This window comes from Rhinatrema bivittatum, chromosome 2 (assembly GCF_901001135.1).
Source record: "Rhinatrema bivittatum chromosome 2, aRhiBiv1.1, whole genome shotgun sequence".
Lineage (NCBI taxonomy): Eukaryota > Metazoa > Chordata > Amphibia > Gymnophiona > Rhinatrematidae > Rhinatrema > Rhinatrema bivittatum.
Window position 1 is genome coordinate 589,202,753 of NC_042616.1, and position 26,937 is coordinate 589,229,689.

Sequence of the window (26,937 nt, forward strand, 5' to 3'; positions counted from 1 at the left end):
TAATGTTGTTCTTGAAGAGTACAAGCTCCTTGTGAGTACATTGTACTGAGATGAACACCCTAAGCTTGTGTGGCTGCATCTGTTAATACCAGTTGTATTTATAGAGAATGAACATTTTGACCACATATAACATTCAAGGTTTGGGTTCACCAATACAGAAACCAAATTAGCAACCTGGAGATCTTTATTCTGGAAGACTTTGGTTAGGTATGCCGCTTTCAACGCAGCCTCAGATACACATGAGACAAGCCCATGGGTAAGTGAACAAGTGGAACAATATCAAGTTCTTGGAGGAGAAGTCCATTACCTGCTATTAATCAAGTTGACTTAGAAAATAGCCACTGCTATTACTAGCATTAGTAGCATGGGATATACTTAGTTTTGGGGTACTTGCCAGGTTATAGCCTAGATTGGCCACTGTTGGAAACAGGATGCTGGGCTTGATGGTCTGACCCAGTATAGCATGTTCTTATGTAATGACTGCCAAATGGCTTAATATTTTTATGAAAGCTCTGGATGTGGCCAATGGTTGGTTGGACAACTTGTGAATTAAGTAACCTATGTTCTTCATCCTCTGTAGAGGGGACCAAAGTTTTTCTTTTTTCTGTTTAGATAAGCTCCTATGAACTCAAACTGGAACTAAGTGAGACTTCTCTGTGTCTACTAAGAACCCAAGTGAACACAAGATGTTTAGTGATTAAATTGCTAATCCATCTGTTTCTATGGGAGACATGCTTGATATTATTCAGTCAGATATGAGAAAACAGTATTGTTCTTCCAGGTGTGCACCTACTACTGCCAGACACTTCGTAACAATTCTGGGAGCAGGATTAAATATCGGTAGTGTTCATAATCTACTAGAATGTAGGTGAATCATGCGATTTCTGTGACTGGCCATGGGCATGTAAGATCTAGGGTTGTTAGCGATAGCCAATCCTCAATTTTCCCTTCCAGGAGTTTGCTTGGTTCCCATAAGTCCAGAATGGAATGGACCTTTCCTAAGTCTTTAGAATAAGGAATTACTGGGAGTAAAATAATTTTCCTCTTTCTGAAAATGGAACTGGTTCTAAAGCAACTGCCTCTAGTAGGGAAATAAGCTCTCAGTATCTGAATTTGATCTAAGGGTAGAAGATGATGGTATGGTTGATTGATTTGTGTTAGATACAGGAAATTCAAATGATATCTTTCGGACTTAATTGTCTATTGTGATAAGTGCTCACTGATTGTGCAAATGTACTGGAAGAGATTGGAAAGAACAAATATGGCCAGGACTTTGATAGTCAAAACTGGGGACCTCATTTCTGTGTGTACCATTAAGGAGTCTGTTGAATTTTGTCCCTAGGCCAAGGTGCAGTTTGTTGATGCTGCTTAGATTGCTGTGGCATCTGTAGTCTTTGTTAGTAAATATAAGGTTGAAATCTTTAACGAGAATAGTAATAATGTCTTTTGAAAAATTGATGTTGGTATTTTTTTCAGCAAATACTCCATAATAGCTGTTTAAATTTGAAACATGGTGAAAAGATCTTTAATCATGCTTCAGACTTAAACAGCTATTATGAAGTATTTGTTTACTTTATTTATTTATTTAAAGGCTTTTATAGACCGATGAACGTTGGGAACATCTCATCGGTTCACAGAAAACATAAAATGCAGCTAACGAGCTTTATAGAGAACAATGAACAGTGCACAAATTTGAACGTTGAACATTAATGGGAGGGGCGAAACAAATAAGGTGAACAGCAGGTTATATTGCACAGATAATAATTACATGTTATATATTACAAAAATGTAGAAACAAAGATAAGTGGGTAAAATTAAATAGGTGATGCGAGTTGTCCTATAAGGAGGGAGAACAAACTTAAGAAGGAGAGGGAGTGTAGTTAAGAGTAAGCTTGTTTGAAAAGTGAAGTTTTCAGATTATGTTTGAATTTTTTTGGGCAGGGTTCTTGACGCAGGAAGGATGGCAACTTGTTCCAATGGACAGGTCCTGCCAGAGAGAATGCACGTGTTCTAGTGGCAGCGAGTTTAAACTGCTTAGGGGGTGGGATGTGAAATTTTGCACTGTGTTGCTGTCTTATGGGTCTGTTTGAGCTGTGAAATGAAAGGTGCTCAGTGAGCCAGTGCATGTCTTGGTTGTGCAGTGCTTTATGGATAAGGGTGAGGGTTTTATATGTTATTCTTTCAGCAACAGGTAACCAATGCAGATGTTTAAGCACCGGGGTAATGTGTTTGTTTTTGTGTGTGTTAGTGAGGATTCGAGCTGCAGCATTTTGGAGTAATTGTAGGGGCTGTAATGTTTAATTTATTTTTCCCCCAAAGAGGTTTTTCTCCTGTGCATAGAGCATTAGCTAACTTATGCACATCTTCTTTCAGACCTTATAGTTTAAGCCATGAAAGTCTTCTAGATCCTATTATTATTGCTGAAGACCTGGTAGGTATATCGAAGGCATCATAGACTGACTTTATTAAATGCTTTGTGCTTTTTTCTGCATCATTAATATGCAGTGCGAATTTCTCTTGCACATCAGGAGACAGAGACTGCCATATCTTTAATTTTTTGTAAAGCATTGTGTACAAATTAGACTATCTGGAACTGATGAGCAGCAATCCTGGATTGCAGCATTGCTGATTGCAACACCTTTTTACTGGTAGTGTCTAATTGTTTTGTATCTTTCCCAGATGGAGTCGTGCAATATGATTTAGACCTTTTTACTTTCTTTAATGCTGCTTCCACAACCACTAATTCATAAGGAAGTTGAATTTTTCTATTGCCTGGAAATTGCTGGACTTTATACCTCAAGTCTATCTTTTAATCTACTGAAGGCTTGTTGAGTGGTTTCTTCCAAGTTTTTAATTGAAGGTCCTGAATCTTCTTCTGCACTGGGACAGCCATTGATTGCTTAGGCAATTGAATGAACTTGAGTACTCCAAGAAACTTCTTGTTGGAAGACTTTTCTTTCTCCAGATCAAAAGGAACTGAAGCTGCTATCTTAAGAATAATGTGGGATAAGTCATATCATCTGGTGGCGAGATACTTCTTACTGGTTCCAGAGATGGGTCAGATGGCACTTCCAGAGAACTTGCAAGAGACGGAAAGGCCTATGTTTCAATTGATAGGAATTATTGTTCTTTAGAATCTGTGATGAGAATCAGAGATTCTTCTGAAAATGATTTCCTGATGTCATTATGCTACAAATTTTTTTTAATCTCTTATGCTTATTTTTATTATGCTCTGAAAAGGAAGAATCATTTGTATATCTGAAGCAAATTTTTCTAAAATAGGCTGAGTTATTCAGGAAGGAGAATTAGTGGAACAATGCTTCATGTAACTGTGGACAAAGCCCGCCTGCATCTTTTGAACAAAGGGAAGACATTCAGATGAAATCTGTTGATGTGCCACCGATGTCTCTGATTCTGGAACTAGAACAAAATGTAGAGGAAGATTCTCTGCATCAAACAATTGCATTGGTGCCAAATGCTGTCTGCATTGTAAGCTTCTGTTCCGAGGTGGATAGTGTTGACAGCATTGAGGCCTCAAGTATTTTTAGTGTTGAGGTGGATGATTCAGCTAGCTATGGTGCTTTAAGAGCTATCAGCACAGATACATTGTTGCTGAAAGTGGATGGTACCAGAGACCTCAGCACTGATAAAGTCTCAGTGTGATTCTGCTTCGAAAATGTTGGCACCAAGGGAGATCATCTTCTAGATGCCTTATGCTCCACATGGGAACAGGAGAGTCACAGCTCTGACTTTTTGAAGACTTAGACCTTCTTTTCTTAGGTACTGGTCAAATTGACGATTCTTAACTTTAAGCTCTCTATGTGAGAGTTCTTGTGGGGATATTCTTCCACACAGATTGTGTGGAAGAATATCCTCGTAAATTGCAAATTTGTATCTGCTATTAGAACATAAAATAAATGGGTTTTTTTCCGTTTTACTTGACTTGGAACATCTTTGAGAAGTGAAGAAATAAATGCCTTTTTTTTTTTTTAAGGAGAATAGAGAAAGATGAATAAAACAAAACAAAAAAAAACTATAGAAAAATAATAAAGATGTACATGAAAACATGGTGGCAGTTGAAGTGAGAGCAAACATGCTTTTTCATTTCAGCAGGAGAAAAAGAAAAGACTGAAGAGGCTCATGTATTGCTAGTGGTGAACTTAAAAGTCTTTCTGAGCTCTAGAGTAAGGGCTCTTAACTCAGTCCTCAGGACATGCCTAGCCGGTCAGATTTTCAGGATATTCACAATGAATATGAATGAGATTGAATTGTATGCATTGCCTACATTCATTGTGGACATCCTGAAAATCTGACTGGCTAGGTGTGTCCCGTGGATCGGATTGAAAACCCCTGCTCTAGAGAACATGTACTGTGTCACTGCTGTCACCCCACTTATGGCTGGATTCATGATTCATCTTGCTTGTCCACAGTGAAGAAAAAAATATCTTTTTCAGAGGAGATCACAAAAATGAAACAAAATACTAACCAAGAAAACAAAAAAAAAAATAAACATTACCAAAATAAAAACTTTTCAAGAGCAGCCTGGGAGAAAGATAGCCACCGTGAATCCTTTTGCATGAACAGAAGAAAAAAAAGACAGACTTGCGGGTTTGATGGCTGAATGAGAACCCCCATGCATGCTCAGCAAAACTAAGATGGTATTTCTGCACTCCAAGAGACTTTTTCCATTTTAGGATGACATCATACACATTAGGCTGATTACTGTCCCAACTGTTCTTGAAGGAAGCTAGTAATACTGAGAACTCTCTCAAATTCTAAGTATCCCTAGTCTGAAAGAGAGAGAAGCAAAACTAACTTCAAAGAGTAGAATACTATATACAGTCTGGATATCGCATCTTCAAAAGGGTATAAACTGGTTGGAGTCAGTCCAGAGGGTGGCTACTAAAATGATCAGTGGTCTTCATTTTAAAGTATATGGGGATAGACTTAACCTGGAGGGGAAAGGGAGGATAGGGAAGATATGCCAGAGTCATTTAAATACCCAGAAGGCTTCTATGCAGAGGAGGTGGGCCACTGTCAAAGGAAAGGAGACTCTAGAATGAGGGGGTCATGGAATGAAAGTAAAAGGGTGTAGACTCAGGAGTAATCTACAGAAATATTTCTTTACAGAGAGGATAGTGGATGCATAGAGCAGCCTTCCTTTACAAGGGAAGAGACAATAACAGTATCTGAATTCAAGAAGGCATGGTATAAATACAGAGGATCTCTGAATGGTAGGGATCATAAGCTGAGAAGTTGAGTGGATGGGCAAACTGGCAAGGTTGTAATGGTCTTTTTCTGTCATATTTCTATGTTTCTATGACTGAAACAGCAACAAGTCTACTTATGGAAAAGTAATACTGCAAATATTACAATGGGCTCTAAAACACCAAAACATCTCTTACAGGATTATGCAGATTGGAAAACATATCAAGCTGGACTACTACAGATCCATGTACAGAAACTACACACTAGAAGAATGCCTCACCTCAATTATATATGCAAAATACAATCAGATCCCCTCATCAATACTAAACAGGTAACCATTAATTATAAATAGAACTATGCAGTCAAAAACTGAAAAGGAAGCCAGCCTCTGCATGCAGAAATAGAAACATTTCCTCCTGTACTGTTCAAAGGATAAAAATATAAGACATCCACATTTCCTAAAGATAACGGAAAATAAAAAAAACTTGACAAATCGCATTCAACTTCCCTCCTTGACTTTGGAACATTTTCGCTATTTGAATGAACCAATTCAGGAGGAAGAAGTTCGCCGGGTCATTATGAAAGCGAGCAAGTTGAAAACACCCGGCCCTGATGGGTATAGCTCTGAGTTTTATAAATGTTTGGTTGGTCCGCTCACCACACTGCTCCCCATAGTGTTTAACGCTTTGATTGGGCAGGGGAATTTCCCCCCGGGAGGCAACCTGGCATATGTTACCTTAATACCTAAGCCGGGAAAGGACCCGCTCCTGCCTATGTCATACCGGCCCATTTCTTTGTTGAATATGGATCATAAGATTCTGGCAAAGATTTTGGCGGAGCGTCTGGGGAATATTTTGCCTTCTTTGATACAATCGGGACAAGTGGGCTTTATTAAAGGGCGTTATGCCTTACGCAATATTCGTCAACTGGTAACCGCTATGGCACTCTGTCAAAGAGTGGAGGCCCCATACTTGGTGGTGAGCCTCGACGCCGAAAAGGCCTTTGACAGAGTGGAGTGGGGCTATATGTTTCATGTGTTAAAGCGGATGGGGTTTGGTGGGTATTTTTATCAAGCAGTGGAACTCCTGTATGCCAACCCAGAAGCACGTATATTAGTTAATGGAGGACTGACTGATTCGTTTGTGGTAGCCAGGGGCACCAGACAAGGGTGCCCACTCTCCCCATTACTTTTTCTTCTTGTTTTGGAACCTTTTTTGCGGGCTATTCAGGATACGCCAGCCATTAGGGGTATACAATTTCAAGGTGAAGGTCAGACAGAGGTTTTCAAATACGCAGCCTTCGCTGACGATGTGCTATTATTTCTTACGTCCCCACAAAGGTCTCTACCGTTACTCTTGGACTTGTTTAGCACTTTTGCTGCTTTATCTGGCATGCGTATTAATTGGGACAAGTCCGAAGCCCTGGCATTTCCAGACTCTCTTAAGGAACGTTGGGGGGGGGGGGGTCCTTTCCCCTACAGTGGGCCCCGGGCGCTCTTAAATACTTGGGGATTTTCCTTACGAATGATATATCACAAATATATCATCTTAACATATCTCGGCTACTACACCTCACTCAGGAAAAATTGGACACTTGGCATGCATTGCCGCTCTCTCTCGTGGGCAGAGTTAATTTGTTCAAAATGGTGATTCTGCCCAAGTGGCTGTATGCCTTTCAAAACTTCCCTATGTTGCTTGCTGCCAGACATTTGAAACGCATAGATCAGTTGCTTCGCAAGTTCATCTGGAGGGGGAAAAAGGCCAGGATTCAGTTGTCATGGTTAAAGTATCCTTGGAATAGAGGTGGTTTGGGAGTTCCGAACCTCTATAATTACGGAATGGCGGCTAACTTCCGCATACTCCGGGGCTGGTTTCTAGGGAAGTCGGCTTATGTCAACATAGTGGCCGAGGCCGCCTTTACTAGGCCTCTGGCTTTAACTTATGTGCTTATGAGCCAAGGTCCTGACATTCCCCCTGGGTTGGTCACTCACCCGCTTATCGCGCCCCTCAGGAAAACTTAGGTCCGTCTGACGCGCCAACTAGGGATTCCCCGCCAGTGTACAATGCTGACACCCATTTGTGGCAACCCAGATTTTACCCCTGGGGATACGACGGCACATTTTAGGCGGTGGTGTCGCCAGGATGTATTATATTTGGGACAGGCTATGGAGGCTGACGGATGTCTCCTGACGTTTGATCGTATGCAAGAATTATATGATCTTCCGGCGTCTCATTTTTTTGGATATATGCAGCTCACCCATTACATCCGGTCTTTGGGTTCCCCGGCCCAGAACTCAGCAGCTTTTAAAACTTTAAATGAGTTTTTTCAATTTGACCAGTCTGCGGAGCTGCCCCTCTCGACTTATTATAAGCGGTTCTGCAGTAGGCTCTCTAATGCTTCCTATCAAGTCCTGATAGACTGCTGGAATCGAGATGGCATTTTTGTATTAACACTCCCTATTTTTGCTTCTAGTGTGCGAAGTATTTTTAACGTGGCTGGAAGCATGTATTTTAGGGAAATGCATTTAAAATTTTTACATAGGGCCTATCTTTCGCCTCACATTGCTTTTAAAGCTGGTATTGTTACTGCTGCTGGGTGTGTGCGCTGTGGGACGCCAAAGGGGACTTTGTCCCGTGTTTTCTGGGAGTGTCCCTCTGTACAAAAATATTGGCATTGCATTGGGGGCTATATGGAGTCGCTGGGGGGGACGACTCGCCTACCCTTTTCTCCATATCTTTGGCTGTTTCACTGTGTTAGTCACCACCTGGTGCGTCAGCCGGGTCTTTGGAGTTTGTTCAAAAAGGCTGGACTGGTGGGGAAGAAGGTGTTGCTTCTCCACTGGTGTGATGAGGAGCTGCCTTCTTTCTGGACCTGGCGAATTCATTTTCATAGACTTATGCAGATGGAACAGCTTTACTCCCGGAGCTCGCCAAAACGGAGGAAACTATTTCTGCAAATCTGGGAGCCTTATGTCCAAACTTTGCCTCCTAGAGCTAGAAGTTTGGTTCTTAATACTTGTCACTGAGTACCTGAAGAGTTAATGGAGAGCATTCATGGTTTTATGGGTCTCTTGGGGGAGGGAGGGGGAATGGGGTTTGTGGGATTATGGGGGGGAAGATGGGTAGCGTTGAATATTGGAAAAAGGGTGTGATAATTGCTTCATCATTGCGTTGCTTGTTTTGGACGTATTTTTTTATGCTCATGATGTTATGCAACGTTTGTTTTTGTCATGTTTGTGAATCACCCAATAAAAACAGTGATTACAAAAAAAACCAAAAACTTGACACAAAAGAATTAACAGGAAAAAGCTCTATAACCCTTGGAAAAATGGCAGCTATAGTAGAAAAATGTCATATGCAGTTTCCCATATGCAAAAAAGTTCAGCTTTGGAACTTCAGTTTCTTCTTTACAGCAAACCCAGGATTTGCTGGTTAATTCAGATTTTTCTCACTCACAAAAACTGGAGAATATAGAAAATTCTATTTGTTACTTAAATCTACATATATTGTATTCTCCCCAGTCAAATTTAATTTCTCCAATGGATATGCTCAAGAAATATATAACTGTCTTGAAAATGCCTACAGAAATTATGCCTACTTTTGCTAAAGTTTATATGACAAAATCTTCAAATTCAGACTCATCTGATCATATTCCTGAACCAGATTTGGACCTAACTCAATTTCTGGAATCTTCTACAGATACTTCAATTTCTCGACGTGGGACTCTTTTCCGTATTGTGTTTTTTCCCATGATAGAGATTTGATATTAAGATCCTTTTTTCGTCATAGACAGTCTTCTTTTTTGGGACAACAAGTGTGGATTTTTCCAGACATTACTCGCTCCACCCAGGAACGTAGGAAAATGTTTCTTTCAATGCGTCCTGAGGCTAAGGGTGCTAAATTTATTCTTCGATTTCCCTGTCAATATATTATTCATCATGGTGTTAAACATGTATATTTTGATCCTGCTTATTTACGTTCATACATGGATGCTCGTCCCACGACTGATCCTGTTTGAATTTCGACTAATGACATTTGCATTTAAAGGTATTATGAGCTGCCTGTTATTTCATTAATATTTTCTTTTAATGTTTCGCTCTTATTTCTTTCATCTTGGTATCCTCTATTATTCTTTAGTATTACAAGAGAGGTGTATTGTATTGTTTAATTTCATTTTTCTTCCTTTTAATTATTCCTTATCTCTCATGTATGTTACTATAATCTTGTATGCTCGTTAATAATTGGTGAAATTTCAATAAATATAAAGTTAAAAAAAAAGAAAAATGTCATATGGCATGTAAGTTTGTGCTGAAACCGCCTGTGTTCGGTTCAAGGTCCCTCCCGATGCAGTTATTCGAAACACGGTTCCATGTTGGAGGACCGTGTAAAACAGATTACAAATACACTATTGACATCTTTAAGTTTCAATAAATCACACACTTTATTATTGAAAAAAAAGTGAACTTTAGGAATGTTTGGCCCCACAAAGCAAGAAGGGAGGTGATCTAGGAAGGCCATAATGGTATCAACAAAGATAGATGCTGGATGTCTTTAAAAGTATTTATTACAGTGGAGACGTGTAAAATTGCCCGACTCAGGCTGAGTTTCGCCACTCCACAAGTGGCTGCCTCAGGGGCTTGCTTATACAAATTACGAACATAAGATATTTGCGCATCAGTCTATTTTGTAGCATCAATAACCGGTGCGTGTCATTTGTGCCCTATTTCAATGTGCTGTCTCCACTCTTATCGATATAGAACTATATTTATCCAGTCAATTCAATTCTGCCCAGATCCGCCCATTCCCCGCCCCTGTGTTATCCGGCTAAAAAGTGGTGCCTGCTGATCATAGCAAAATCTTCTGCAGCGCCATTTAGCCAGATAAATACGGTAGTACTTATCTGGCTAAGCTCCATGTTGAATACTGGCCTCAATATGTTTCTGGCCTAATGTGGCATATCCCAGTAGAAAAGGAGGATGGTCAAACATTCCTAAAGGTGTCAACAAAGAAGATAGATGCCGGATATCTTTAAAAGTATTTATTACAGTGGAGACGTGTAAAATTGCCCGACTAAGGCCGAGTTTCGCCACTCCACGTGGCTGCCTTAGGGGCTTGCTTGTACAAATTACGAACATAAGATGTGCTATACAGCTAAAAAGTGGTGCCTGCTGATCATAGGAAAATCTTCTGCAGCACCATTTAGCCAGATAAATAGTACTTATCTGGCTAAGCTCCATGTAGAACTATATACATAAGAGTGGAGACAGCACATTGCAATAGGGCAGAAATGACACGCACAGATTATTGATGTTACAAAATAGACAGATGCACAAACATCTTATGTTCGGAATTTGTACAAGCAAGCCCTTAAGGCAGCCACTTGTAGAGTGGCGAAACTCGGCCTGAGTCGGGCAATTTTAAACGTCTCCACCGTAATAATTACTTTTAAAGACATTCGGCATCTATCTTCTTTGTTGACACCTTTAGGAATGTTTGACCGTCCTCCTTTTCTACTGTGATATGCCACATCAGGCCAGAAACACATTGAGGCCAGTATTCAACATGGAGCTTAGCCAGATAAGTACTATTTATCTGGCTAAATGGCGCTGCAGAAGATTTTGCTATGATCAGCAGGCACCACTTTTTAGCTGGATAACACAGGGGCGGGGAATGGGCGGATCTGGGCAGAATTGAATTGACTGGATAAATTAACCGACTAACTCAATATTCAGCTGAATTATCTTGCCAACTCTGGTTGGGCCATAGGGCTGTCCTAAAGTCAGACAGTTTAAAATTTAAATGTAATGTAATATTTTGAATTGAATTTTTTTAAAAGCTTTTCCATATTACTTTTTTTATTTATGGTATTGTTAAATTTTTTTAAATTGTGATTGTATTTTTCATATTTTATGCTTTTTTTTTTATAAGTAATGTTTTCTCAGTGTTACTTATGGATTTCATGTAAACTGCTATGATATTTCTTTGAATGGCGGTCTACCAAAAATTTTATAGTAAGTAAATAAATAAATAAATATTCAGCGGTGTGGCTGAACTGCTAAATAGATTCTGCTAGATAGTCGTACAAATGTATCCAGTTAACTAGCACAGCCACAGGGTGGCTGAATATGAACCTCAATATGACCAGAGACCCTGTAAAACAAAGTTGTTTACCTGTAATATGTGTTTTCTGTGGACCTTTGGATAATCAACCACACAAGAGGCACCAAATGCTTTCCCATAGACATGCAAAAGACTCCCTCCCAACTGCAATTGCATAAGACCTCCTCAATACTACATAATAGCTGAAGAATACTACTCACAGGGGACAAGGGTAGAAAAATGTGGCTGATTAGAGCAATGGCCGAGAACCAGGGAAGTCAGGGTTCAGAACACACCTGCTTCAATTGACACTTCTTCTGACCATGGGCAAGTCACTTTGCTCTCCATTGCCCCAAGTACCAACAGACTGCAAGCCATCTCTACAACAGGTACTTACAGAACTAAATTCTAAATCTCCTTGATCATGGGTTTGGAAAGACGTGTAATTAAATCCAAATCCTAATTATCTTGCTATCATGGTGAACACTCATTACAGGTAAGCAACTATGTTTTCTCTGTAGACAAGATGATGAATCCCTAGTTAAGGTCTGTCCTAATAAAATGGAAAACAATAAACAAGTCACAAAAGGTAAAGAAAACAATAACCTGTAGCAAATGCTCTCCCAGAACAGCAACATGTAAATTTCTCACAGACAGATGCCTGGCTGGTATCATTATATCAAGAAAAATCACACACAAAGACGTGAGGTATAATCGGACAGGTTTACCCTCATAAGTGAGTGACTGTTCATATACACCGAAGACGGTGTTTTAAACCATTTAAGCACTTTGAATTTTATGTGCAAGCACTCATTAAATAATCACGGGGTAACCCAAATTCTCTTTTTTTTGTAATTTTTAAATTTTTTTAAATTTTTTAAAAGAGAGTCCTTCTTTTACCAAACACGTAGTACAAGTGCCGTACTGAGGTGTGTAAACACAATTCCTTTGTTTAAATTCAGAAGGAATTAGTAGTATAACAGTTGAAGTGGGATGGTCCTGCGACATGTGTTCCGTTGTTTGTAAGAGGGTACTTGGATGAGGAATGTTTGGAGGGTGAGGCTAGGAGAGATTGGATAGAGTTAAAAGTTGGAAAGGCGGGGTGGGGGGGGGGAGTGTGCGAAAGGGGTGCTGTCCTTTTATTGGTTTGGTTTAGCCTATTCCATCCTTATAGGCTTGTTTGAAGAGCCAGGTTTTGAGGAGTTTTTTTGAACACTTTGGCATTGCTTTGAAGTCTTAGACTGGAGGGTAGAGAGTTCCATAGAAGTGGACCAGCTACTGAAAATGCTCTTTTTCTGGTGGAGGTCAGTTTGGCTGTAGCGATTGGTGGGATATCTAGTCGTGCTTTGTTAGATGATCTGGTGTTGCGTTGAGGGAGGTGTATTTGAAATAGGGTGGTGAGGCAGTCGTAGTCAATGTTGTGTATTGAGTTGCATACGATTGACAGTGTTTTGTATTCAATCCTTTTTTCTAATGGGAGCCAGTGTAGCTCTTTTAGGATTGGAGAGATGTGGTCTGTTCTTTTGTGACCGGTGAGTATTCTTGCGGTGGCGTTCTGTAGTATTTGTAGGGGGTGTAGTGTTGATTTGGGGAGACCCATCAGGAGGGAGTTGCAGTAGTCGGTGCTTGAGAAGATCAGTGATTGGAGAATGATTACATGAGGATTCTGGCCTGTACACGTAAGGCACTGGTTTCTGATGTCTTTTCCTCTCTCTTCTAGTGCAAGGGAAAGCATTTTAACTTTAGACTTCTGTAAACTAAGATCCACAGAGACATGCAACCACATGCTGAACAATTTGAGGTATCATGAAAATGAACTAAGCATTGGAGATATACAGTTAAGATTTTCATGACATCTTGAAACTGCACTTTGGGCAGCGTTGAAGAGCTTTTTTATCTGACATACTGAAAGCTGTCAGTCTTAGTGGTGATGGAAGGAGGAGAAAGTAACTTTCAGAGAAGCTACTGTATTTTTTTCTGAGGAGACTCACAAAGCAGCTAAAAAAGAAAAACTAAAGAAAATCCTTAGATATGAAGTAGAAATCTGCAAAAAAAAAAAGTTAAAAAATAAATTAAAAAAAAAATAAAAATATATATATATATATAGGGAGCAAGATCTATTGGTCTTTTCATTATAGCGGAAAAGGAAATACTGAGGAAACTCATGAAGCAGTGGCTGCATAGGGAACACCTATGCATGCGCAGTAAAGACCTAGTTCTTTCTGAGCTCTCTGACAGCACACTCTGGGCTGGCGCTGTTGGATGACATCACCTACTTGTGTAGCTGATATTGTTTTGCTTATCCATTGAGAAACTAGTAGATATCCAACATTTGAATCTTTGGATCTGTTGCCTCCTCCAAATCAAATGGAATGTCCTTAGATATTTCCCTCACATATTTTGAGAAGGAGGGGGACCCTCAGGTTCAGACCATTTCCTTTCCTATGCAGGAGAGAAGTTGGAGAGGAGACCTGTGGACCCTTCCTGTTCATATAAATCCTCAGATCCATAAATGCACTCCCAAGATCACCCAGACTCCAAATGCGATGAACAGATTTGTGATTTGGCCTGAATGTTCACCTGTTTTTCTGCCAGAACCTGTGAAAGGACTTGATCTGGTGGTATGAGGGATGGAGGGGGCCTTAGACTTCAATGTACTCCAATACACCAAGGAAAGTTTCCTCTCTCGATGCACTGGAATTAGGCAATGGTTGTTGAAATCAATGCCATTGATGCCTGTCAACAGAGATTCCAAGATGGGCTGGATGTCAGTTTGCATTAAGGTTGATGCTAGTACAGGGACTCGAGCAAGTTGATGCTCCAACACCTCTTGGATTTTTCTATTGAGCTCCTTGCCAAAAATTGCTGATGTCAATACAGTGGGAGGCAGGAGGAGAAATCACATTATCCAAGGTCTCCTGAGGTGTATCATGGACTCTGCCTTGGGCTCTTGGAGGCTGTTTTCCCCTAGAATCTTTGGAATATGAGCAGCTATCTCTGTGGTGATGACTGGGAGGACATACTGCTGCTGCCAATATCTTCCTGCTCTCATTATTACGCATTGATCAAGACCAATGTCTGAGCTTCTTTACATTCACTCAGTACTCTGCACCAATATACCTAGGTGCAGGTACTGAAGAAGAAAATCCTTCACTTTGATTGGATGGGAGGAACTGGAGGATGCTCTTTCCTCTTGGCCTCTCTTGGTGCTCATTGTTGATGAGGAATTATGGCCTCTCAATATCGATGTACCACCAGCTTCCAGTGCTGTTCCTTGGCTCCTCAATGATGATTGCTTGGACGTTTCCAACCCAAAAAGCTTTTCCATGAGGTCTAAGTCAGTCTGATGAATTCTGGGAGTGATCTTTCCACATGTGGTGTATCCCAAGACATTGTGGTCACATCCAAAACACAGCATACATCTCTCATGCGAGCCAATGACAGACATGATGCGGCTGCACTTGGAGGAGTTTGGGAAGGTGCTGGTCATCTTCAGTTTGATGGATACTGGATGAAAAATAGATAATGCAAAATCAAATGACTGAGTTTTCAAAAGAAAAATGATCTGACAGATAAAAAATGAAACACCAACAGCAATGCCGATGTTGCTGTGGGAAAATTAAGAAAACTTAAAAAGACAGAAAACCTATATAGGGCAATATGAGGGGGAGAACTTCTTCTGAAAAAGACCGCACCCGTATGAAGAAATATAAGAGAACTCTGAATAGGTAAAGAGAAACTAAGTGGCTCCAGGGAACTGAGAGGAACATGATGTAGAACAAGCCTGCACATGCTCATTAGAGCTTTAGAAGCAGTGAAGTCAGTGAGACTAGCTGAGGTTCTGTCTGATGTCACCCACCTGTGAGAACCAACATCCTGCATATTCTTGGAGATCTTAATTTTGTGGGAAAATCTTCTGTTTTTCCTTTTATTTAATGTATAGAGACAAAATGCAGGAGGGACAGAGTTGGATTCTACCCATGAGAGACCCTGAAAAAGAGGCTGATCAAACCTACTGACATATCAGGAGTGTTTTTTAATAATGGGAAGTAAACATATGCAGCCTTGCAAATCTCCTCTTTGGAAGTTGACCTCAGATAGGCTACTGAAGCTGTCATGGCTCTAATATATTGAATCTTAACAGGGTTTTCTATAGTTAGACCTAACTAGGCATAATAGGAGATACAATCTACTAGCCAATTCAAAGTTGTTTGTTGGGTTTACAGCAATCCCAGGCTTGCTGGCATCAAAAGAAATGAAAAATCCGGGTGGACCTTCTAAGGACTTTGGTCCATGCAAACAGAAGGCATCAGCTATCGTGCAATCTCTACTGTGAAGCACTTTTTCACCTCTATAAAAATGTGGCCTGGGGAAAAATGTTGGCAGGATGATTGATGGGTTAAGGTGGAACTCCAACACCATATCTACAGTAGGAAGGAACTTGAGATGTATGTGTAGCATCACCTTGTTATAAAATGTGGTATAAGGTAAATAATTAACTAGGCCTGGAGCTCACTAATCCTGTGGGCTAAAGTGATTCCATCAAAGAGGGCTTTCATCAGCTGGGTAACTACTATGCTGAGCTCACATGGTACAGCAGGGGGCTTGATAGGAGGCTTCAATTGAAGCAAGCCCCATATAAATCTGACAATTAAAAGCTAGACAGGCTGGATCGAAGATTGTCGAACATGCTGACTGTGTGGGAGGTTGTTCCATGTGGGTCGTTTTGCTTTCCTGTTTTGGCATGCCTCACTCGGTGAGAAAGCGGCAAGCTAAAGAGCGTGAAGCCCAGCCGATGCATTCTGTTTCCAAAATTGGCCCAATGGACTCTCACATGCAGCGGAGAACGGAGGAACTGGGTGTGGTCTCGCTGGAAGGCGATCGGAAGGAAGGTTTACCCACTGCCTCCCCTGAGCTTCATTCCACTCTATCCCTGGAAGAACGGACTGCCCCAGTGAACCCTGCGGAAGGGAGGCCTAATGACTAACCCCACATGTCCACAGCATTAGCTGCTAGTTGGACCTTGATGCAATGGACGGAGTCGGGGTTTGAGCACGGAAGAGAAGTCCCATCTTCTCCATTCTGGCCTTACGACCTTTGGTGTCATTAGGGCACATTTGGTGCAGGTCAAGACATCGTGCTCTCGTCCAAGACACATTACACAGACTTTATGGGGGTCTGTAATGGACATGGTAAGAGTACAGTCTGGACACAGATGGAACCCCGACGCCATGGCCATAGAAAAATCGAGCCGCGGTACAGTCGACAGCCAGTAGGCCGCGAGGGCCAAACCCGACTGTAATCGACGGAAAACGGGTAAAAACTTACCGGAGTACCGCAGACTGAAAAAAAGTTAACGTGGGGCAATTTAACATTAAATAATTCCGTGAGGAAAATTCCGTGAAGAAAATTCCTTAACCGTGTGGCTACTGCTGCGCGGAAAAAAGAAGACCGAAGAGGAACCCCTGCTGGCTGCAGGGTTAGTGCCATGCTGGGCATGCCCAGTAGGGGCCAGTCAAAGTTCTGGAAACTTTGACAAAAGTGTTCCATGATTGAGCTCCATCTTGATGATGTCACCCATATGTGAGGACTAACATCTTGCTGTCCTGTGAGAACACCTATTACAGGTAAGCAACTCTGCTTTCTCAATGTGTGGCAGTGGCCTGCAGTAGGCACATGTGTGCGTACTTGTGCACATAAGGCCATGGCCTAGATTTGAGCATGTATTTGCACGCGGTAGTGCTGTGCATGTAAGACCGAGGCCTAGATTTGTGCGTATATTTGTGCATAGGAGGTACTTGTGCACGTAGCCCACCGCCCAATTTTGAACACATATTTGCTCACGGACCCCTGGGCATGGTTGGTGGGCACACAAGTGGCTGCCTAGAGTAAAGTGCAGGAAAGCTATGGCACCGGGGACAAAAACATCGTAAGTGCCTTGCTATCTGTGAGGCTTGCAATATAAGGGCAATCCAGCTATCACTCTCTTTAAGCCTGTTTAATTGTTTGAGGCAATTTGGCTGCTACAGATTTTGGCAATGTTGGAACATCCCCTCGGGCTATGGTGACTCGAGGGGAGTGGGGCACAAGGTGACATAGTAAGCAGTTCCCCTCCCTCCTAGTTCCCGGTGACAGAGGCATCTCCGAGGAAAGGGTTGGAGAGTATCAGGTTTGGGCCTATGGGCCCCCAAGTATGGGTCCATCCTCCTCCTCCTGGGTGGAATTTTTCCAGGGCCTGTAGACTTTTCTGCAGAGGTGCCGCTGCAGAGGTGCCCAGTGGAGGCAAACCATCCTTCTAAGTGGGGTTCTGCATGTTCGGGGCTCCCATTTGTCAGCCACTGCAGGCAAGCATCGCAGGAAGGCTCTCCCTGGAGATATTTAGGGGGATGTGGATCATGATATGTCAGATGACTCTGATGGGGACTTGGATTTCTCTCCTTAAGAAGAGGGAGAAATTCCACCTGATCTAGAGCCACATTGAACTCTATCCCGGTTTTTTTTTTTTTTTTTTTTACAGAGATGGCAAGTCTGTTGGCTTAGACCCCGAAAACGCTGTGTGTGGACGAGGGTAATGCTACAGGCTTACAAAAGAAGGATCCCATATTGGTCACCTTACACAAATCAGACCTGCCTCACACCCATCTGATACCATCCCCAATATATTAGCACCACCCATTTCCAAAATCATCAACCTCTCCTTAACACTCGGTGATGTTGGTGATGTACCCACCACTCTCAACAAGCCATCATTAAACCCATCCTTAAAAAACCCAAACTGGACCCTTCTAATCTATCGCCCAATCTCCAACCTTCCCTTTCTAGCAAAAATCCTGGAAAAAGTGGTTAACACACTAACTCACAGACTTCCTAGAAAAACATAACATACTTTCCCCCTCCCAATTTGACTTCCACAGGCATTTCAGTACTGAAACCCTACTGATTTCGCTCATAGACTCGCTCCTTACAGAGTTAGATAAAGGCCATTCCTATATATTAGCCATGCTTGATATATCCTCCGCTTTCGACACCATAAGCCATAACACTCTAATCAATCGCCTTAAGGAAATTGGCATATCAGATACCCCTGCGCTGGATTGAATCTTATCTCAAAAACATTTCTTTCATATGGATTCAATTTCAGTGGTAGAAACGGTCTCAAAGGTATTAAGTGAAGAGTTGTGGTTGCGAGGGATGGTTTTAGAGGGGAGGTGGTGAATCATGTCATAATTTTTGCTATTTTGTCATGAAAGAATTGCGCTAAGTCATCACTTAAATTTTTGGCATCCTCATCGAGCATGGGCAGGGGAGTAGTTTTAGTAAGTTCAGTGACATAAGAAAAAAGAGCATTGGAGTTAGAATTGTAAGTTGTGGATTCTCTTTGCATGGAAATCCCGTTTAGTTTTGAGGATTTTCTCACGATAGTTATGTAGGGAGGATTTATAAGTGGCTAGATGAGTGGGTGAAGGGTCTTTACGCCAGTTTTTTTCTAGTTTTCTTAGGATACGTTTCAGTGTTTTTAATTCAGTTTCAGTGTTTTTAATTCGGGGGTGTACCAGGGTTGTTTTGAAGTGGTAGTGGGGTTAATTTTTTTTTTTTTATTGTAATGGGCATATTTTGTTGGCAATATTGGTAGTAAGTGATTGCCATGAAGTGATGGCAGTGTTGGTGTCGGACAGGTCAAGTTTATGTAGGTCGCTGTTGAGGGCATCAGAGAGATCATCTTTGGAGCAAGGTTTCCTGAAGTGGATAGTGTTACATAGTGTATGTGTTTGGGGAGGGGGCTGAGTTTTGTATTGCGAAACTTGTTCGGATAAGGTAGTGATCAGACCAGGGTATTGGGGTATAGGTGGGAGCATTAGGAGATATGGAGTTATTAGTGAATATAAGGTCCAAGGTATGACCCGCCTTGCATGTGGGATTTGCTAGGATTTGCCTGCAACCCATAGCATTGAGGGACGAAAGGATGGTTTTGCATGTGGGGGACAGCGGTATTGAGTCAACATGGATATTGAAATCTCCCAGAATGATAGCGGGAGTGTCTATATTATGTTCTGAGCGATAAATTCAATGAGGGGGGAGGGATTTTTGTCAAGGAGGCCGGGGGGGGGGGGGGGGGTATAGACTAGGCAGACCTGAAGTAGATGTGATTTAAAAAGACCAATTTCAAATTTATGGGTGTTACAGATAGTATGGGTTGTTAGCATCAGGCCTTTTTTAGCGGCGAGAAGAAGACCTTCGCCCCTTTTTTTGGGTCTAGGAATAGAGTAAATATCGTAGAAGTTGATTGAGCAAAACTGAGTCAGTGTCCTTATGCCAGGTCTCAGTAATAGCACAAATGTCGGGTTTTTCATCTAGGAGCAGATCATTGTGGGGGGGGGGGATTGACTAGAGATTGTGAGTTGAAGAAGAGTAGAGTGAAGGCTGCGAAGCCTATGAGTTGAGTGAGAGGGGTGAGCATGATTGGTAGCAGCTGCCTGGGCTTGATAAGCGCGGTGAGTGAGTGGGTGAATGAAGGGTTTGTAGAGGTGGTGTCTGAGAATGGGAATTGGGTGTCTGAGCATGTTTTAATGGGTGCTAGGAGTGTGTGTGAGTTGTGGATCTAAGTATTGATAGAAGGGATGAGACAATGCAGGGGGGGTGAATGGGAGGAGTAAAGAGGGAAGAATAGGTAGATCAAGTAGGTAAAGCGTTAAATCCAAAATCCGAGATGTCAAAAGGAGAGACGCTAAGGGACGTGCCCTTCGGCGCGTGACGCCTAGGGTCATGGCTTTACATTAAAGGCTTCTAGAGATGGCGCCTCTGAGTGATGTCATTGGTGGGACGGTCCAAGGTAGGTAGGAGGTGCAGCCTCGTGCGGCTGGAAGAGACGTGTTGCGGCCTGCTCTGGACCCAATGGGTCTTCCGCCGATCGCGGGAGCAAAGGCCGAGGTCGAGCCGGACGGGAGGGCGGCCAAAAAGAGGAAGCTAGCGAGTGGTGATATTGTGAAAGGCCAACACATTAAGATATTCAAAAAGATTCAGCTAGAAATTTATGGGATCAATTGTCATAAAATATCAGTACCTAAGTTAGATGCCTACATTTTCTAGAGGTTTTCAAAGTTAAGAGCCTATTTAATTTACAATAATGTATATGGTGCTTCATTATCAAAATTTGTTTGAAGTGGATTACAACAAAATTCAAACTAAATGTAATACATAAAGTAAAAGCACCTCAAAATAGGTACACCTTCAATAATTTTCTAAAACATTTAGAATCTATAATCTCCAGCAGTTCCAAAGGTAAGGTGGGGTGACTAGAGAAAAAATGACGACGACTAGTCTGTTGCAGTCAGGCTGCTTTACCTGTTAAGAATAGCAAATAGTTGACTTGCTGAGCGTAAAGTACTCTGATGACAAGGCTTCAGCAATTCCTTTATATAGGTTGGACATTCCCCATGCAACGCTCAATGAGTCATGGTTATGATTTTAAACTTTATTTGTGACTCAATGATTCAACTGAAAATTCACTTAACTTTAGGAACCTCAATTTAGACCTTCAGTTCATGTGTCTAGATTTAGAAACCTACTGAATAAGGAACTCAGCACTAATCAGTTTTCAAAGGAGCTGATTTAGATGCCTAACTCCCAAAGATAGGCACCTAAACACTTTGAAAACTGACACCATAAAAACTTACTCTATTCAATTATTCTTTGCCCATCAGATTTTAATGCTATACAATAGAAACCAGAAGAACAAAATGTTAATTTTTTTTGAATGTGCTTGGATGTCTATCAGAAGTATAAAAAAAATACAAAACTGAAAATGGAAACAGCTTTATGAAAAGACTTACGGTAATTTCAGCAGATCCCTGCTTAACAGGAAAATCTACTGTACTAACATTTCCCTGAAATAGTGGAATTTCCGTATCTTCTTCAATGTTGCTCTTAATCTTTGCTATTATCTTGCCTTCCAAATCAGTTCCAGTGTTATTGTTGTATTCATCCTTAAATGAAAAAGCAATTACACATTATACTATATTTTTGGGTAACCTGTGATCTATGTGAGCCGTATTTTTAAAACTGGCAAGAATTCATTCTAAAGCAATTAAAAATTATACTATATTTTTTGGGTAACCTGTGATCTATGTGAGCCGTATTTTTAAAACTGGCAAGAATTCATTCTATAAGATGAATGTAATTGGTTACAAAATCCATACAATCTACACAGATAGCTGGGACTTCATAAGCTATTTGATTTCCACCAATTCTCTCTACTATAATTCAGAAGTGTCATCTCTTTTTTCCATCTCAGACATAAAATTTAGAAAATATATCTGTGCCTCTGCTCTGTCTCTTTCCATGGCCTGTTGCTCTTTCTCAGTATATTTTATGGGCATTCCACTTTTTAGGCCTGGTATCAGCAGTAACTGCCCGCATGCATCTCTGACTTTTTCAGTTACCATATATATTATTGACATGTTGAAGGGTCATGAATGCCCCACATTGTAATATGCTGCCTTACCAAGGTGCTGGTAAAGCCAAAGTCTGCTGAAACCATTCCCCAATCTAAGAAAATGGAAGGTAAATTATATAGCAGGATGTTAGTCCTCACACATGGGTGACATCATCAGATGGAGCCCAGCATGCCCTATACCAAGCATCTGCGCGGGGTCCCTCTCCAGTCTTAAATCAAGAAATAGGAGAAACCCAACTCCACATGGTGACATGCAGGATTCATAAAGTCTAATCCTGCTGTCCTCGGAGAACACCTGTTACAGGTAAGCAACTCTGCTTTCTCAGAGGACAAGCAGGATGGTAGTCCTCACACATGGGTGAATCACTAGCTACAGGCTGCTCCCCAACACAAAAAGGGACTACTCATGAAGTGTGAAAGCACGACGGTCTGTCCACTAACACATTCGCTGTCCTGGCCAGGTATATGGCCCTTAACATCCCTTGGGACAGGGCCCATGACCAGATCTGGACCACTTCCTGATGCAGGAGGTACAATCTTATATTCTCCCTGCTTACTGACATACCACATTGCTACCTGGTTGTCCATTTGTATCAGGACAACTTTGTTGGACAGTAGATCTCTGAAAGCCCATAGCGCGTACCTATTTGCCTGAAGCTACAGGAAATTGATTTGACAACAGCTTTCCTGAGCAGACCATAGACCCTGAATGTTGAGCCCATCTACATGAGCTCCCCAGCCCAGGATGGATGCACCTATGGTTAAGACAATTTGTGTAGAAGGACTCCGGAAAGAGATCCCTTGTTCCAGATTTGAAAGTACCCGCCACTAGGTTAACAAGTCCCGGAAAGACGGGGTGACTTGGATGCAATTCTGGAGGTTCTGCTTGGCCTGGCACCACTGCGACTTCAGGGTCCATTGGGCTCTGCACATGTATAATCGTGCCAAGGGAGTGACATGGAAGATTGCGGCCATATGGCCTAATAGCCCCACATGTACTAGGGTGACACCTGCTGGCTCTGTTGAATCTCTGCCACAATGGTTGTCAAAGTGATAGCCCTTTGACGAGGCAGGAAGGCCTTGGCTTGAACCATGTCTAGCAGGGCTCCTATAAAATCCAAATTGAGGTGTTGAGCCGAGATGGGACTTCGGGTAATTGTTGACCAACCTTAGCAACTCTTAACACCCAGATGGTCAAGTGCATGACCTGATGGCCCCTGCCTGAAATATGCTCTTGAGCAGCCAGTCATCCAGATAAGGGAAAACATTCACACCTAGCCTGCGGAGGTGTGCCGTACTATGGCCAGGCATTTCGTGAAGACTCATGGGGCTGAAGCTAGCTTTGTAAACGGGGGGGGGGGGGGGGGGGGGGGAATCAAGATGCCCAAAGAAACTGTCCTGAACTTTTTTTTTTTTTTTTTTAAAGAGACATTTGTTCATGGCCCTTAGGTCAAGGATGGGATGGAGGCCTCCTATTCTCTTTGGAATCGGGAGGTACCTGGAGTAAAATCTCTGCCCTCTTTGCCCTGGTGGAACAGGCTCAACTGCGCTGGCTGTTAAGAGGGAGGAGACCTCTGCCAGTAGTATCTCCCTCCTGATGCATTTCCGGACCTTAGAACAGGCTCGGAGAGCAATTTGGTGGGACACCCAAAAGATTCAATTGGTACCCTTGACGGACAATGGAAAGAACCCATTGGTCCGAGTTTATACTGGGCCACTGGTTCGCAAAGAACCGCATCCTGCCCCCGACTGGAGGGACCAACGTTCCGGGTATGGGCAACAGGCCTACGCTCCCTATGATCCAGACAAAACCATGTCCCTGGAGTTGACTGAGGCGATGGATGGGGCTTAGCTCTCTGCTGCCTGGGACGGCCATGGGAGCCCTGATGGTCAAGTGCAGTTCTGCCTCTGGCAAAAGAAAGACTTCCTCGTCTCGATCTTGCTGACCTCCTAAAAGAGGAGGATGGTCTGGAGTGCTGGCAGAGAGTTGTTGGAGTGTCTCATGGTGGTCTCGGATCTGAGCCACCTTGTCCCTCAACCTAAGAGATTCTCCCCAGTAGACAGCACATCAGCGAGTTGTTCTTGTACCTCCGGTTGGAGATCTGAAGCCCCCAGCCATGCCATTCTGCGGACACTGATTCCACTGCAGAGATTCTCGAAGGCGTCTCAAAAACAATGTAGGTCGCTCAGACCTTGTGTTTTCCGCACTCCAGGCCCTTATGTACCGGCAACATGAGGGTGTCCTGCTGCTGTTGAAGCAGCTGCTCAGCCACCTCCTGCACCTGCTTCCAGGTGTTCCATGAGTACTGACTCATGTAGAGCTGATAGAAAGCTATGTGGGCAATGAGCATGGCCCCATGAAACTCTTTCCTCCGAAGAGCGTCCATCGTTCTGTGGTCCATCCCTGGGGGTGCCAAGGAATGGGTCTGAGAATGCTTGACTCTTTTGAGAGCAGATTCGACCATCACAGACTGGTGGGGCATCTGCTTATCAAACCTAGCAGCCTTCTGAATTAGCGAAACTGTGTGAACCTTCTTGTTAACGGGAGGGGATGTTCCAATATCCTCAGCGGCAACTCAAGGATATCGTGCACCAGGACTGCCACGCTCTCCTTAGAAGGCTCCACGAACTGGAGGATCTCAAGCATGTTGTTTCTGGCATCTTCCTCTGTCAGTAACTGAAATGGGATGGCTTCTGCAATCACCCTCACAAACCCTGTAAAGGTTTAGTCCTCAGGCAGAGACTTCCTTCGCTCTTCTGTAGTAATGACTGATGGGAGATCCTCATGAGGACGACTCTGAGGTATCTTAGGGACCCTCATCCTCAATGGGGATGGGTCCCTAGGCACTTGGCCTTCATCCAGAGATGCAGGCACCGGCAAAGTTGATAGCCTGGGTGGAGCTTCCTCCTCCAAGGAACCGGCAATAATCACCTTACTGGCAACTGGAGGACGTGGTGCCCCCACGTACACCGATGCCATCATGGGAAGCGATGCCAGATGGGTCTGTAATGCACCAATGAGTGCATTGAGCTTCTCCAGTAGCGGGTCAAAGAATGGATGGTACCGGCTCTGGTGCCATTGGTGCCACAGGACTGAAGCCCTATGTTGCCTATTCCACAACCAACTGGACTCGCAACTCTCCTCCTCGAACGTTGCTGATGCCAACATCGACTAGGAGGAAGGAGGGATGGCCAGGTCCTCTTCAGACTTGCGAGGCAGATTGGTGACTGGCATCAGTACTGGTGGAAACTGTTGTGGAACCCAGCACTGATGGAGGACAGGCGCTCCTCTCCGTGGGGTCACTTTGGTGGCATCGCGGCATGAGACAGGAAATGGTGCTGATGCTTCTTCGGCTTCCCTTGATGCTCGGCCTGGTCCTTCCCCAGTACCAATGATGAGGAACCAGACGTCCTTGGCCAGGAGAGATTGACAGTGGTCGGCCTCCAGCGCCCCTATTCGCTGATGGCACCACCAGTCCCGCCCAAGTTGATGGTGCAGTGTCCATTGGTGAGGCTCCGAGGTCCATCAATACTGCTGATGGCTCAGTCTTCCTTGTCTTGAAGAGATGTTCCAACTTGTCGAGCCGAAGATGACATCTCTTTGTGTCATTTGTGCACATACACGGCAACCCTAGATGTCATGCAATGCCACCAAGCAGAGGACAAGTCTCCTGGGGGTCCATAATGTACATGGTCCTCTGGCACAGATTGCTTCGCTGAAAACCAGACATGATGCGAAAAATAAAAGGGTCGCAAAATCAAAATCGACAGCAGCAGGCGCCTTTGTCCAGTGGGCACCGAGGCACCACCGCTGTGGGGGAATCAACTGCAAAAGGAAACTTACCAGAGGCATTGAAAACCCAGAGTAGGAACACTACGAGGGGGCACCAAGAGAGACTCGGCTTTGAACACAGCGAAGAAAAACCTCAGAAAAAAAGTGAGAAAAGAGAAAAAGTAGTTTTCCACAAAGGCTAAAAAAGTCAAAGTGAGCTCACTCACACTGTGATGCTTGCAGTTCTGCGGAAAACGAGAGACTGAAGAGGGACCCCGCGTAGATGCATAGTATAAGGCATATTGGGCATGCTCAGTGTGTCAAATCAAAGTTCTAGAATCTTTGTGTAAGTTTTCCGTGTCAGGGCTCCATCTGATGAGGTCACCCATGTGTGAGGACTATCATCCTGCTTGTCCTCCGAGAAATTCATTGTGCACATTCATTGTTCTACACAAGTAATAGAAATATCGCTTATTCTGCTATTTGGCAATAAGTGAATACTTTATACTATGCTAAGCTAATTAGTGCAGATCTCCCTCTTTTCTCCTTAAAATGAATCTTAATTTTATATGACATCATTGACCCGTTTTATAAACACATAGCATAGCTCATGTTGTTTGATTATGCAAGAAGTATACTCTTCTGTTAAAATGGAGCTATACTTATGCAACTAAACATGTCAGGTGCACAGATATTAGAACACAGAATATAAGAGCAAAATATCTGCTTTTCATCTCACTCTGTCTCACATAACCAAACCTTCTTTTTGATTGTTATTGGTTTAAATTTGTTTATTAACAGCAAACCCATGACAAGAAACATTTGCATCAACATGAACGCCTTCAAATAAAGTTCAAAATACATTTCAATGTAAAACTTGGTTCCATTTTCTATCATAGTTATTAGAGTTATCATTTTCATTATGAGCGGGATTTTCAAGACAACTTTACCCTTAAACATTGAGTAAATCACTATTCAAATAATATCAAATTAAGTGTTTGTCTGGACAATTATAGCCACAATAAAGTTAAGCAACAGTGATAGCTAGAATCCCCTTGTCCATGATACAACTGCAAACCTAGAAATTAGGTAAAACACATTGTAATGAAACCTGGGTAATCTATTATCCCTTTGACAACGCTATGGATTGCTATTAGTAAAAATTTTTATTTTTATTCTCTTCAACATACCCTTCTCTCTCCCCCACCCCCCCCTCCCCTTTCATAAGTCACAGTAATAACTGTTATGTCAACTCCTCACCCCCCCCCCCTTCCCAATCCCTCGATATCAGAACACATTACATATCAAGAAGTCTGGTTGATACAGATCAACAAATCGACAAGCTGAAAAAGGGTTGATTTCTAACATCTATCATTATAAAGCATATGTCATCAGTTAATGACCCA

The 26,937-nt window shown here is 42.5% G+C and overlaps 1 protein-coding gene across 1 annotated transcript in view; it reads right to left on the reverse strand.

Moving 5' to 3' along the window:
- The window catches only part of SMCHD1 (structural maintenance of chromosomes flexible hinge domain containing 1), a 1,156,633-nt gene that overhangs the window by 315,370 nt on the left and 814,326 nt on the right, over positions 1–26,937 (reverse strand). Inside the window, 1 exon segment of the mRNA XM_029591083.1 lies at positions 21,137–21,289. Within this exon segment, the coding sequence (XP_029446943.1) occupies positions 21,137–21,289 (153 nt within the window).